The sequence below is a fragment of the Nanorana parkeri genome, unplaced genomic scaffold, assembly GCF_000935625.1.
Source record: "Nanorana parkeri isolate BGI_ZX_2015 unplaced genomic scaffold, ASM93562v1 scaffold1644, whole genome shotgun sequence".
Taxonomy (NCBI): Eukaryota; Metazoa; Chordata; class Amphibia; order Anura; family Dicroglossidae; genus Nanorana; species Nanorana parkeri.
The window spans coordinates 116,770-130,300 of record NW_017307912.1 but is presented as its reverse complement, the minus strand read 5'-3'; the positions used below and the strand labels follow the sequence as shown (position 1 = coordinate 130,300).

Sequence of the window (13,531 nt, the reverse complement as noted above, 5' to 3'; positions counted from 1 at the left end):
AAAATAAAACCCCCTCAGTGGTGAATAAATACCACCAAAAGAAAGCTCTATCTGTCCCCAAAAAAGGGTATACAATTCATTTCAGTACAGCGCTGCATGACGGAATAAATGTCAGTCAAAGTACCGCAGCGCTGAATACTGAAAAATGGCCTGGATGGGAAAGGGGTTTAACACCGCGGATGTCAACTGGTTAAAGAAAAATGCCCCCAATATGACACAGATGGCTATTGCAGCTCAGGAACTGTTACTCCATGAGGAGAGTTGAAGGGTACATTCACATGGACTAACTGCTGCTTAAAGTGAACCTGTGCCCAGATTATGCACTTTTTAAAGCATTTATATTTTTGTAGAGCAGCAAAAGTACTTAAAAACATGCCCTCATCCACCTTTGCACCTATAGGCATTGTGGAGTAACTCAAAGTTCACAGCAGGAGCACTGAAGTCAAAGCTTCTTTCCTGTTTATTTTCTGTGGAGAGCAGCATCCTGGAAACCTGCCAGCCCTCTAATATCAACACACGCCGTGTGTTTCTAAGCTGTTAGAACCCTCTGAACTCCAACTTCAGTCTTTGTTGTGAACTTGGAGGATGTTTGAAAATTAATTACCTCACGTTACATGCAGCTAGATAGGTCTTGTTTTAAAGCTCTATCCCTGGTATTTAAAAGAGAACTATGGATGGAGTAAGTGTTTTTCCCCACAGTTCTCTTTAGGCTCTGTTCACACCTAGGCGTTTCGAATATGCGCGTTTGTACCGTGATTTGCGGTAAAAAAATGCGCGACAAATGCGCGTTTCCGAGGGCTACTTGGCTGTATCCCAATGGAAACGCGCGACAAAAACGCCGCAAAGAGGCTCATGTACCTTTTCAGGCGTAGGCGTACACGTACAGGTGTGAACCAGGCCTTAGAGTCACGGGAGGACAGATACTAACCTCCTCCCACAAACCAAAACTCAGCTATTGCCTGCGATATACAGAGAGCGCCGCAACCGGGGCGGATCCCGACAATACTGTGTAAGTCCACCCAGCTGCGTGAGTGACAGCTGGCTCTGCCTATCCAGAGCCAAAGTCAGCTGTGCCCGCCCCCCTCCGTCAGTTCCTCCAGTCAGCGCTGGAGGATCGGAGAGGGGAGGGAGAAATCCCTGCAGGGAGCCGTGACTGACGGTCATCACTCTCTGCAGGGAGACAATCCAGAAGTGAGCGGATCCGCTGCCTTTTTTTGCTCACTTCCCAATCAATAGAGACGACCTGTGACAGCTTCTTTGTCACAGGTCGGCTCTAACGATGAGGATGAGTGGAAATCACTCCCCTCATAGATCTCCTTTTGAGAACAATTAAATACTTTAAGGTCCATATTCTTGGCTTATATGCAGTTAAAGGTCCCTTCTGTAAAGTGAACACTTAATGTGTCCATTATGGGCAGAATGAGGAGATTTCTGGAACAACTGTTGGTGTTGGTGTGATGGATTTCAGTGGAATCAGCAGCAGGTGGATATTCCCACTAGGATTATATATTTACTTTATTCTTTTTATAATGCTGACAAATTCCACCGCACTTATACAGAGTCCACAGACCACTCACATCCATCCCTGGGACAAAGCATCTCACACTCCAATGTTGTTGCCACATTATGCAAACACAGGCTAGGACCCGTTTGGGGTGGGAGTTGAACCCAGGCATCGCTTTAGAAGTACACATAAGCTAGGGATTCTGTGAGGGGATAGGATGCTAGAACTGGAAGGACCCTCGATGGCCATGGCACAACTCTAAAATGACTGCAGGAGAGAGAAGTTACATTTGCAAAGTTTCCTGATTTGGTTGAAGTCTTTTAAAGTGAATGATATTAAAATTTGATTTTATGGCCAACACGTAATTTGTTTACTAGCTTGTTATGTAGTGTCTGTGACTACAATATCTCCTTACCACTATCACTTCCGCTATTCCACAAGCCCTTATTTGTTTTCAATGGTTGTGCTGTGGAGTCTTATTCTTGCATGTCGGTCAAAGTGGGACAGTTGCCCTCTTGTTTAGGATATGTGTTGGAGGTTTTGTCTTTTTTTTTGAATCTATGGGTTGACCTATCATTTATTTATTGACCATCGGTCTTCATAAATCTATGGGTTGACCTATCATTTATTTAGTGACCATTGGTCTTCATATATCTATGGAGACAAGGTTAATTTATGGTGCACAGATCCTAAATCTCTGGGAGCCACCCCTATTTGATTGTAAAAAACATAAGAGAGGAGAAGAGATGGGGTTTTTTGTTGGCTAGCAGAGTGACAAATCCAATGGACTTCACGCCATTGTGGCGTGAAATCCTTCATATATCTATGGGTTGACCTATCATTTATATAATGACCATTGGTCTTCATAAATCCATGGGTTGACCTATCATTTATATAATGACCATTGGTCTTCATAAATCCATGGGTTGACCTATCATTTATATAATGACCATTGGTCTTCATAAATCCATGGGTTGACCTATCATTTATATAATGACCATTGGTCTTCATAAATCCATGGGTTGACCTATCATTTATATAATGACCATTGGTCTTCATAAATCCATGGGTTGACCTATCATTTATATAATGACCATTGGTCTTCATAAATCCATGGGTTGACCTATCATTTATATAATGACCATTGGTCTTCATAAATCCATGGGTTGACCTATCATTTATATAATGACCATTGGTCTTCATAAATCCATGGGTTGACCTATCATTTATATAATGACCATTGGTCTTCATAAATCCATGGGTTGACCTATCATTTATATAATGACCATTGGTCTTCATAAATCCATGGGTTGACCTATCATTTATATAATGACCATTGGTCTTCATATATCTATGGAGACAAGGTTAATTTATGGTGCACAGATCCTAAATCTCTGGGAGCCACCCCTATTTGATTGTAAAAAACATAAGAGAGGAGAAGAGATGGGGTTTTTTGTTGGCTAGCAGAGTGACAAATCCAATGGACTTCACGCCATTGTGGCGTGAAATCCTTCATATATCTATGGGTTGCCCTATCATTTATTGACCATTACTCTTCATAAATCTATGGGTTGACCTATCATTTATTTGCCATTGGTCACATCCATAGTGGTAATGTCACAAATATCTGTAACAAGAGGTGGTTTATAAAAGTTGGGAGGGAATTTGCATTGAGAAATGAAAGTCTTGACCTTATTTTTCAAGCAGACACTAACCCCCAGGACTACACTGCTTTTTTACACCAAACTAACTAGACCCCCTGATTTATAAGCTACCATAGAATTTCCTGGAGCAGGATGGCGGTAAACATGTGTAACCCCGTTTCCCCACCCGTTGCTAGATCTAGGAACTGTGACTGCCGAGAACCTGGAGCAATTGTGATGTTCTCGCCAGAATTTAGTTTTTCAGTCAGATTGAAGTAGTAGCCGGTAGTTGCAGGCCTGAAAGAAAGAGTGGTTGTGGCCAAGTGTTGTATGGTTAAATGGGAGTTGGTCAACACTAGTAGCCGGATAGTTGCAGGCACGAAAGAAGAGCGGTTGTGGCTAAGTTTTGTATGGTTAAAGGAAAGGTGGTCAACAATGTATGCCCCTTTTCTGTACTTTCTGTGCTGTGCCCCTATACAGTCCTGACCTCATTATTGCCCCAAGAAAGTGCTGCCTCTTGGTGTTCCCAACCAAACCAAACAGTCCAAGCTGAAATACCAAGCTGGGACTGGCAGTGAGGAAGGGACCAGTGAATACAGGCTGATATCCTGGGCAGGAACTGACTGAAGAAGGGAAGACCAATGAATAAAGGCTTAAACCCAGGACAAGGACTGGTTGTGATGGAGACTTTGCCATGCTTTTTTTTAGACCTGGACGCTGGACTTGTAGAGTCTTATGCCCAAATGGTACCCTATGGTGGGACCACCACTGGGGAAAATGCAGAGCTGCCAGTAATCATTAGCTGGGTAACTAGGTGAATCAGCTGGGACGAGCACCAGTGTTTGAGTACAATAAGTGTTTTAGTGACACATTTCAAATTAGAATGGAGTGAGGGGCATATGTAAAAAAGTTGTTCTGAAGGATTGGCTTTGCTTTAGGGCAACCTATCCAAAAAAGTATAATCATCTATATGGGTGGAATCTGGTATTTTGAGTTATTTGTTCCTTCTGTGGACTACAGCAACAAGATCTTCTGCTCAGAATCCTGACTCTGTTCTCAGCCATGCTGGAGTCAATCAGCGTTCTCGAGAGATGTAGGGAACTATTATGTGGAGCACTTCTTTATCATGTACCAGAAATTGAAATTATGTATCTATATTGACTGGACTTACCATTTATATATTTATATGGTAGTAATTATATGGTCCTACTCCAGAGCCTCCATGTCCTGCCCCTGCTCCAACATCTCCGTGCCCTGCTATGCCCACACTCTGCTCCAGTATCTCCGTGCCCTGCTCTGCCCTGCCTCTGCTCCAGCCCCTCTGTGCTTTGCTCTGCCCTCCTTCCAGGCTTTCTGTATTCTGCTCTGCCCTCGTTCCAGCCCCTCCTTGCTCTGCAGCAGCTCCAGCACCCCATTCTCGTCTCTGCCCTCGCTCCAGCACGTCCGTGCTCTGCCCTGCCCTCACTCCAGCAGCTTCATGCTCTGCCACTGCTCCAGCACCTCCATGCTCTGTTCTCTCTGCTCTCTCTGCTCCCTCACTGCTCCAGCTGCTCCGTGCTCTGCTCCAGCACCTCCGTGCTCTGCTCTCTCACTGCTCCTGCACCTCCGTGCTCTGCTCTCTCACTGCTCCAGCACCTCCGTGCTCTGCTCTCTCACTGCTCCAGCACCTCCGTGCTCTGCTCTCTCACTGCTCCTGCACCTCCGTGCTCTGCTCTCTCACTGCTCCAGCACCTCCGTGCTCTGCTCTCTCATTGCTCCAGCACCTCCATGATCTGCACTCTCGCTGTGTGTCTGTGACCTAACCTCATCCTGCTACAGGGCCTCTCTGCTCTACTCTGTTCATGTTCCAGTGCTACCATGCCCTGCTTTCCTCCAACTACAGTGCTCCTGCTCTACCACCTCCATCCCCTGCTATTCTCCTTCTAACACTGGACCCCTCCTGTAATCAAATGGTACACTTATCACTCGTATTTACAGGCAGCTTTACACTTAGACTTACTGTAGATGGTTGAATACTTCTGAGTCATCAATGTGAATTTCTTTTCCTGCATGCCACAGTCATGACCACTAACTTTGACTATGAGCAAGCAGTTACGTCTCTTCAGACTGTGCGGTCATGAGGTTTACACTGAGAATGAAAAATAGAAGCTTTAAGTTGCTCTTCTGTAAGATGCTTTTCTTCCTGTGTCCGAGAGGATTAATGTCGGGGTGAACTGACCCAGTAAGATCAGTGTGACTTCTAAGTAGGACAGATGAATCCTGGGTGCCTAGGGGTTAAACGCTGACACTGTGCCCTTTGTTATACAGCGGGCACCAACTTGTTCTGCCAACCAACCCTGTGACCAGTCACTGCACAGGCCACAAAGGAAACCATGCTACAAGCAATTAAAGGGGAGCTGTAATAATCATATTTTTTTAAATTTTGTAGATCTGTATGAAAGTTTTATAGTTCAATATTAATAAACTTAAATATTAATAACTTTTGTGTAACGTTTTTCATTATTTATGTATATTGCCAGTGGCCTTTTTTGCTGATTTCTTATGCAGACGCTGCTTCCTGCCTAATAGTGCTACACAATGGTTGTGTCTTGCTTGATCCTCTTTATCTCCTTGCAAGTCTACCAGACAAGGCCTCAATGGAAACAGGAGCCCCTCTGCACTGTGCAGCTATGGAGTTAAACACACAGCTTAGGGATGCACCGATACCGGTATTTCGGTATAGAGTACGAGTACCGATATTGTTTTAACCGCTACTCGCCAATACCGATACCGGAAGTCCCATTAAGGAAGCCAGGTGGAGTGTAATGACTCGCCACCTGGCTTCCTGATTAGCCGGGAAGCCGGGCAGTGTGTAATGACTCGCCACCCGGCTTCACGATTAGCAGGCAAGGCGTCCCCATGCTTCTCGTCACTAGGTGACGAGAAAGCATGGAGCCGGCTTTCTGGCCAATCAGGATGCTGGCCGCAGTGTAATGACGAGGCGCCCGGTTTCCTGATTGGCCGGGAAGCCAGCTCCATGCTCCCTCGTCAGGTGACATATAATGACTTGCTGCCTGGCTTCGTGATATCGTAAGTATCGGGCTAGGCATCGGAGTATTTGGGCAAGTAAGAGTACTCACCCATATACTTGGCACTGATACCGATACTAGTATCCGTGCATCCCTACTTGTAACAAAGAACCATGTAATCTAGGCTAAGCAACCACAAGCACTACAGACATTTTTGCATGATGATGAGCTGACTAGCTGCATTAGTTTTCTTTTTCTCAATTTTTATTTTCATCGGGTTATCCTGCCAATAACACAATTTCAGCTTTAGGGCCGGTGCACACTTGGGCGATCTGTGACCACGCGGCAATCGTGCACGATACAGCACGGTCACCGAGTCGCCCATCACCGACGATTGCGCTGTGGGTACCATTGTTTTCTAATGGCACCCTTGTCGCGCCAGGTGGATCAAGCGGTTTAAAACAGCCGCGCGTAGTGTATCACAAAAAAAGTACGTGTGCCTTTTTTCCTGCGATTGCCGCGGATTGATTTCAATGGGGTCGCGCGGCAATCACTTTCTGCAACTGTGAACGATCCCGGGACGCACGTCCCGGATCGCTCAGGTGTGCACCGGGCCTTAGGATGACAGTAATAAGATAAGACTCTGGAACCCTACCCTTCTCCCATTCTTTATAACAAAGAAAGGTGTTGTCCTGTAGTCCCCAGAGATAGCTTAGAAAACAATGTAATGGTAACAGTCAGCAGATGCAGAGAGCACAGGAAGTTACCAGGTTAACATTTTTGGCAAGATCAACAGATATTATTTGAACTTCTCAAAGAGATGGAACAAAACAAATTCCATGGTATAATCGACAGAGCAAATGAGACTATAAGAAGTTCAATGTTCGGGTTCACATACACATTAACAGTTGACCTGGAACAGTTTTAAGGAAAGCCACAGGCAGAAGATGATGGTTAGACAATCCTGTCATCTCCACTGCTCTACTTTTGAATATTCTGGGCCTAAATATTGATGATTTTGGTTAGTGGGCATGCTTGTGCACCATGATGACTCCCCTGGCACTTGATCTTTCCAAGGCCATCCTGGAGTTTCAGGTGTTCCTGCTCTCTTGAGGTGTTCCTCATCCTCCTTCAATTTTCTATAAAGTTAAAGAAACTAAAAATCTTGCAAGGACAATGGAATTGATTTTATAAAGACCACATGTGGCACATCGGGCGCACATATTTAACTACCACAGCACACACATTTCAGGACAGATGAGTAAGAAAACCATTAGGGGGTGCAACACTCCCGCATCTACTAAAAACTGAAATATCAGTCTTTGGTAGATGGAGTCTGTGCACTTTAACTCTTCCCTGAAGACTCTCTGAGACTTAAACCTTTGTTGAATATTGAATACCATTGTAATGCTTAGAAATTTAGGTTGTGGACAAGTGACCTGTTGTGTGTTCTAAGAAGTAGCTAGAAAAAAAAAGAGGGAAGATAGAAAATCAAAGGGACAGTTAAACTCTAGAGATGCAAAGAGGAGCCTCTCTCAAATCACTTCATGCATGTTCCTCTTTCATCTTCTCACTAGCTTCTTAGAATATCGTTGCCACTTGTACCAAACTCTCCTTCAGCTTGTTCAGGCACCCACTGGCTTGGGAAACCTTTGGTTCCCAAAGGAGACATCTCCTCTTGGTGGTTCTGTCTCTACATTGTGATGGTAGAGTTAGAAAACCCTGTGAAGAGGTCTTCCCTCCAGGAATTTTCTTTCTTAAGCTGCCCATACACCTTACAACCATCGCACGACTTTTGTTGCTCGATGGTTGTAAGGTGATTAAAGTTTCGTACGATCTGCCCATCTTGGACAGGCAGATCATCGCAAGCCCTCCCCGCTGAGGGCAGGGCTTCCGCTGATTGCAGTACTGAGCGGGCAGTGTGCGCTTGCGCACACCGGCCTGTACGGCATTCGTCTTCCGAGCACGCCACCAACCCGCCGGAAATCGTACGATTTTCGGCAGGTTTTCCAGCGTACTCGGAAGACGAAAGTCGTGCCACCTTACAGTAGAAGCGGTCGCACACTGCCCATACACCTGCCGATTATCGTACAATCGTGGGATCACCCGCGATTATTGAATGATAATCGGCAGGTGTATGGGCACCTTTAGTCACCTATTGGCTTCAGAAAATCTTTGGATCCCAAAGGGGACATCTCCTGTCGATGGTTCTATCTCGACATTGTGATGGTTGTAAGAAAACCCTGTGAAGAGGTCTTCCCTCCAGGATCTGTGTTTGTTTTTCTTGGTCACCTACTGGCTTAGGAAATCCTTAGATCCCAAAGGGGGCATCTTATCTCAGTGGTTTCAGTTCATCTTTGATGGTCAGAAAACCCCTTGCAGAGGTCTTCCTTCCAGGATCTGAATTATTTTTTCTTACAAGGTTATTTACGAAAGGGTGAGGAGTTTGGAGAAGACAGGAGAAGTGAACAATCTAGGACAACATAGCTGAACTGGAAAGTGAGCTGCATTGGAGAATTTTTCCAAATCAGCTATGTTGTCCTAGATTGTTCTCTTCTCCTGACAGCTCCAAACTCTTCACCCTTTTGTGAATAACCCTGCAAGTCACCTACTGGCTTAGAAAATCTTTCGATCCCAAAGGGGACATCTCCGCTTAATGGTTTCAGTTCATCTTTGTGTTGGTCAGCAAAACCCGGTGCAGAGGTCTTCCTTCCAGCATCTGAGTTATTTTTTATTAGTCACCTACTGGCTTAGAAAATCTTTGGATCCCAAAGGGAACATCTCCTCTTAGTGGCTTTATCTCATCATAGTGATGGTCAGAAAGCCCCGTGCAGAGGTCTTTCCTCCAGAATCTGAGAATGTCTTAATATAGAGAGTGGTTTAACCTACTGGTGTCCTTCCTACGACGAGTTTTAATTGGACCTTCAAGATTTCACCTGAAGTTTCTTGGAGTTGCAGGATGATACTTTGATAAGTCCCCCTGTGATTCCAGAACCATACTAAAGTATTTTCTTCTTTCTAGTCCGAGCGGTAAGAAGTTCAGAAGCAAGCCTCAGTTGGCCAGGTACCTGGGGAACTCTGTTGACCTCAGCTGTTTTGACTTCAGAACGGGAAAGATGATGCCCAGTAAATTGCAGAAGAACAAACAGAGACTAAGAAATGATCCTCTCAATCAAACCAAGGTTGGTTAGAAGCTCCGCTGCCATTGTAGTGCTTATATATAAGCTATACATGTACCAGTTAAGTTATATGAAGATGCTTTCTGTCCAGAAATGGTCATCGCTGTTCCCTGGGTGTGACCAGTAGAGCCTTTTGGTTAGGAAAGAGACAACCACAAGGTTTTGCAATTTAAAGACCATCTGTGTTTTTGTAATAAACATCAAAGATATCTTTTACTTTTTTCTGAGCTAAGCATAACATCCTTTGTCCTCCTCACACTCTCCATGTTTCCTATATTCCCTTGTCTTCGCCTCATTTCAACAGGTGACCTTATGCAGAAGTCATGGCTTATGCAGGGCTGGATGGTGCTTCTGTGCTCATTGAGCCAGTGGGGCTGTGCTGTACTGCATATGCACTATCTATTCTTCATAGGCCGTAATGGAAAAGCCATATTCCTGCAGTCATGCAAGACTGCACCGGGTTCACTAATCTGAAGTATATACAGGGGTGCTATAAATCCCTTGAGGAGCTTAAAGACTCCGGGCTGCTGTAAAATGTACCCATGGAGCACAGTGAACAGAGGGATGATCCATCGCTGTGCTTTCACTATCCATTATGGGTCTGAGGTGCACAGAGGTGATCAAGCTCAAGAGAAAAGTAAGGTCGCCAGCCTGGTCCTGGTGCCTAGTAGTGATGTTTATTTCTCAGGCCTGGATGAACCGAAATACTAATCATCTTGATGGTAAAACAGCCATATATGTATTACATCTGTTAGATGTTTTGGCTTTAATGCTGAAGTTCTGCTTCTATCTTGCCTTTGCCGAGTCTTCCTTTTCCCAGCTTGCTAATTAAATCTTAAAATGAAACCTTTCTTCTTGAATAGAAGATTTATTTTTATTCCCAGTAATATCATCACAGGGTCTTTGTGCTTCCCTATGTATTAGAGAGAGCTGATGGCTGGTGGAGAGGCTGGAAGGGTGCTGTACATAGCTCCCTGGAGATGAGAGACATTGAGAGTGTTTGCTTCCCCCCAAATGTTGGTAATAATTGGGAAATGTATTTTATTCCCAGTAATACCATCACAGGGTCTTTGTGCTTCTCTATGTAATACAGAGAGCTAATGGCTGGTGGGAGAGGCTGGTAGGGTGCTGTATATAGCTCCCTGGAGATTCCCCAAAATTTTGGTAATCGGGACATTTTTGCTAAATTTTGCCATGTTATTTTTGTAAACTACATTGGCGCCAAATGAATTTCGGGTGGTTTTGTTTATTTTTAAAGCTGAACTCTGGGACTTTTTTTAATAATAAAAAATACCCTTGTAGGGGGTCCTCTCAATAAGGGGTAGAGGAATAAGCTGTAATACTTGCAGGCTTTCTTCACACTATGTGACCAATCCCCTGAATTCTAATTTCTGTGGATCTCCGGCTGGCGGCCGTACTTCCAGCTTCATGTAAAATGCAGGCCCAGCAGTTCAGCATTGTATATGAGAATGGCGAGGGCCCGCTTTCAGCCCGGGGCATCAGGAAGAAGAGGGCTGGAAGCCTGCAGGAGTGAAGAGTTGGGTAAGAAGTATTACAACTTATTCCTTTACCCCTAGACTTAATGAGCATTTAAGGCTTGCTGTCAGGGGGTTGGGGGTGGGTGACGGGGTGGTCCAATGAAGGGTACTTTTTACAAAAACCCTGGAGGTCAGCTTTAAGGGTGCAGTAAACTGTAAATGGCTCCTTAGAGTTGCGGAAGCTCCTTTCAGGGCTTCTTCACACCAATTGCAGTCCGTTCCAGCAGCTACTGCAATCACAGACTAAACTTCCCCCTTCGTTTTGGGGCGGGAGGGGGCATGGTGGTGCATTGAGGTTAATGGCGCCGCAGCCACGCCCCTCTGCCCACAGTGCGATCAAAACATTGCCTGCGTTCCGGTCCACTGCAAACGCAAAAAACAGCAGCATTTTTTTGCATTCGCAGTGAACCGAAACGCAGGCAATGGTTTGCCACGCGTCCGATCACACTGTGGACAGGGGGGCCGTGGATGCAGTGCCATTGACTTCAAAGCACCACCACGCCCCCTCCCGCCCCAGAACGAAGAGGGCAGTTTAGTGAGCCATTGCTGTGCGTTCCAGCAGCTACCATTCTGGATCGCAACAAAATTGGTGTGAACAAGCCCTCAATTGGACCTGTACTAGTGCTAAAAAAGTCTCTAATTCTCTCCATTATTTTATGGGTTTTTTTACAGAAGAAAAACACCTATAGCCCTCTCTGTTTGTGTTAGAGACAGGAAATCCACAATTGTACAACTGTTACTGAAACAGGAAGTGAGGAGACATCTTCCAATGGGGAACTTGACCCAGTGACAGCTGAGAGGGGATTTCACCCTATATCCTGTTATGTCACCAGGACAGAAAGTGAAGGGAAATCTTCCCCACAGGACACAGGCAAAAATGTCTGACAGCAGTTGTCACCATTCCCTACTCTATCCCAAATAAAAAAAAAAAAAACAAGATATACTTTAAGGGCTCATTCACACCAGCTGTCCAAAAGTCCAAAAGCAAACAAGGCAATTTGCCTTCTGTCCTACTATCCTATGGCTTCAGGGTACACCAATGCACTGAAATGGAGGACGCATTGCATTTGTGGACACCGCAGCACATTCCGGCATGCCGTATTGTATCGCAACGTGCTGCAGTGCATAAGAATTGCATACAGTTTGGGGGTTAAAAAAGCAAAAAACAATAAAAAAAAAAAGTAAGCACCGAAATGCATTTTAACAATGACAGTGCATGGGCTGTGTGGTGTGAATGAGCCCCAATCGCAGACCTGTGTGACTTTATGCAACATTAAAACCTCCATGGAATTGTACGAATGTAATGGTGAACACTAAGGCTACATTCACACCGGGGCGGCTGTACAAATACACATGGAGCCGCTCTAAACAGAAAAAACAATGCACTTTATCCGGGAACCCCTGCATGTGATGAAGGATACGTATTCCCAGACACACCCAGTCTGATTGATGGGATGCGGTTCTGTTCCCATTGGGGCCACATACTGGTTGGATTTCACCAGGACTAGACCGATACTGGTCGAAATTGACCAGTTTACGGCCACACTGAGAAGTTTCGAATGGCCACCAACCAGATTTGACTCGACTTTGGAGGTTTAAATTTGACGAGTATTTCAGGAATCAGAGAGCGAAAATTACAGGCGTCTGGAAGAACATTCCCAGTCACCCTGTGAGACGCCAGGGTCGATCAGTCCAAGTGTTGAGGTGCACTTTGTAGTCTGCGTGCTAAGAGCCTATTCACACCTATCCAGTGCTGTGCGTTGTGGTGAACCATTTATTACTAGGCATGCACCAAAATGACATTTTTAGACTGAAAGCGAAATTTCAATATGTGTCAGGCCGTAAAAAAATGACTTTTTTTTTTTAATGATTTTATAAAAAATATATATTTTTTTACTTTATTGTTAGGGGCTTTGGGGCTGTTTGGACCCCTGATATTTCCCTTTAGAAATAGAAAATGTGTGCAGCGAAATCATTGTTTTCATACGCAGGTGCACCCGACTTGTGTTTCTGTGAGTCTATTAGATCTCTAGTTTCACTTTTCCACTTCAAAGAAGCTATTTAAGCGCACATTGTGCTTGAATAGCTTCAATGGGGGAATGACAGCTGCCGGCGGTGAGATTCCGCAGCCAGCAGCTGAGTGTAAACACAGCAGGTAGTCGGCAGGCACAGTAACTGGCCTTCTTTTGGCTGTTGGCAATAGCCAATAGCAAACTGATTATTGCACCCGCCCACTGCCTGCTGTTAATCAGCAGAGGAGCGGACCTGAAGGAGAACATGCTTGCAAGGGTCAGGCCAGTATAAGTGGGGGCTGGGCAGAGTCACGTTGGCCCGGTGGTGGCTTCACTTTGATGGGCAATGTTTAAAGCTGGTACTGTGGGTGGGTGGGCATATCATTGTTTTCATACGCAGGTGCACCCGGCTTGTGTTTCTGTTAGTATGGGCACTTTAACATGGATAGGGGACTCTACATATTATATTATTATTTTTTTTGTTATTTGTAATGTAATTTTTTGAAACTTTTTTTTTTTCTTTTTTTACTTTATTGCGATCACATATGTGATAGCACATTGGAGGGGACAGGTTCTCTTTAAGATGGCATTAGGAGTCTATTAGATCTCTAGTTTCACTTTTCCACTTCAAAGAAGCTATTAAAGCG

At 44.8% G+C, this 13,531-nt stretch overlaps 1 protein-coding gene across 1 annotated transcript in view; it reads left to right on the top strand.

Annotated features, from left to right (window-relative positions):
* The window catches only part of MBD2 (methyl-CpG binding domain protein 2), a 77,363-nt gene that overhangs the window by 31,612 nt on the left and 32,220 nt on the right, over positions 1 to 13,531 (top strand). Inside the window, exon 4 of the mRNA XM_018570973.1 lies at positions 9,178 to 9,337. Coding sequence (XP_018426475.1) covers positions 9,178 to 9,337 — 160 coding nt within the window. The remainder of the gene's footprint in view (positions 1 to 9,177; positions 9,338 to 13,531) is intronic.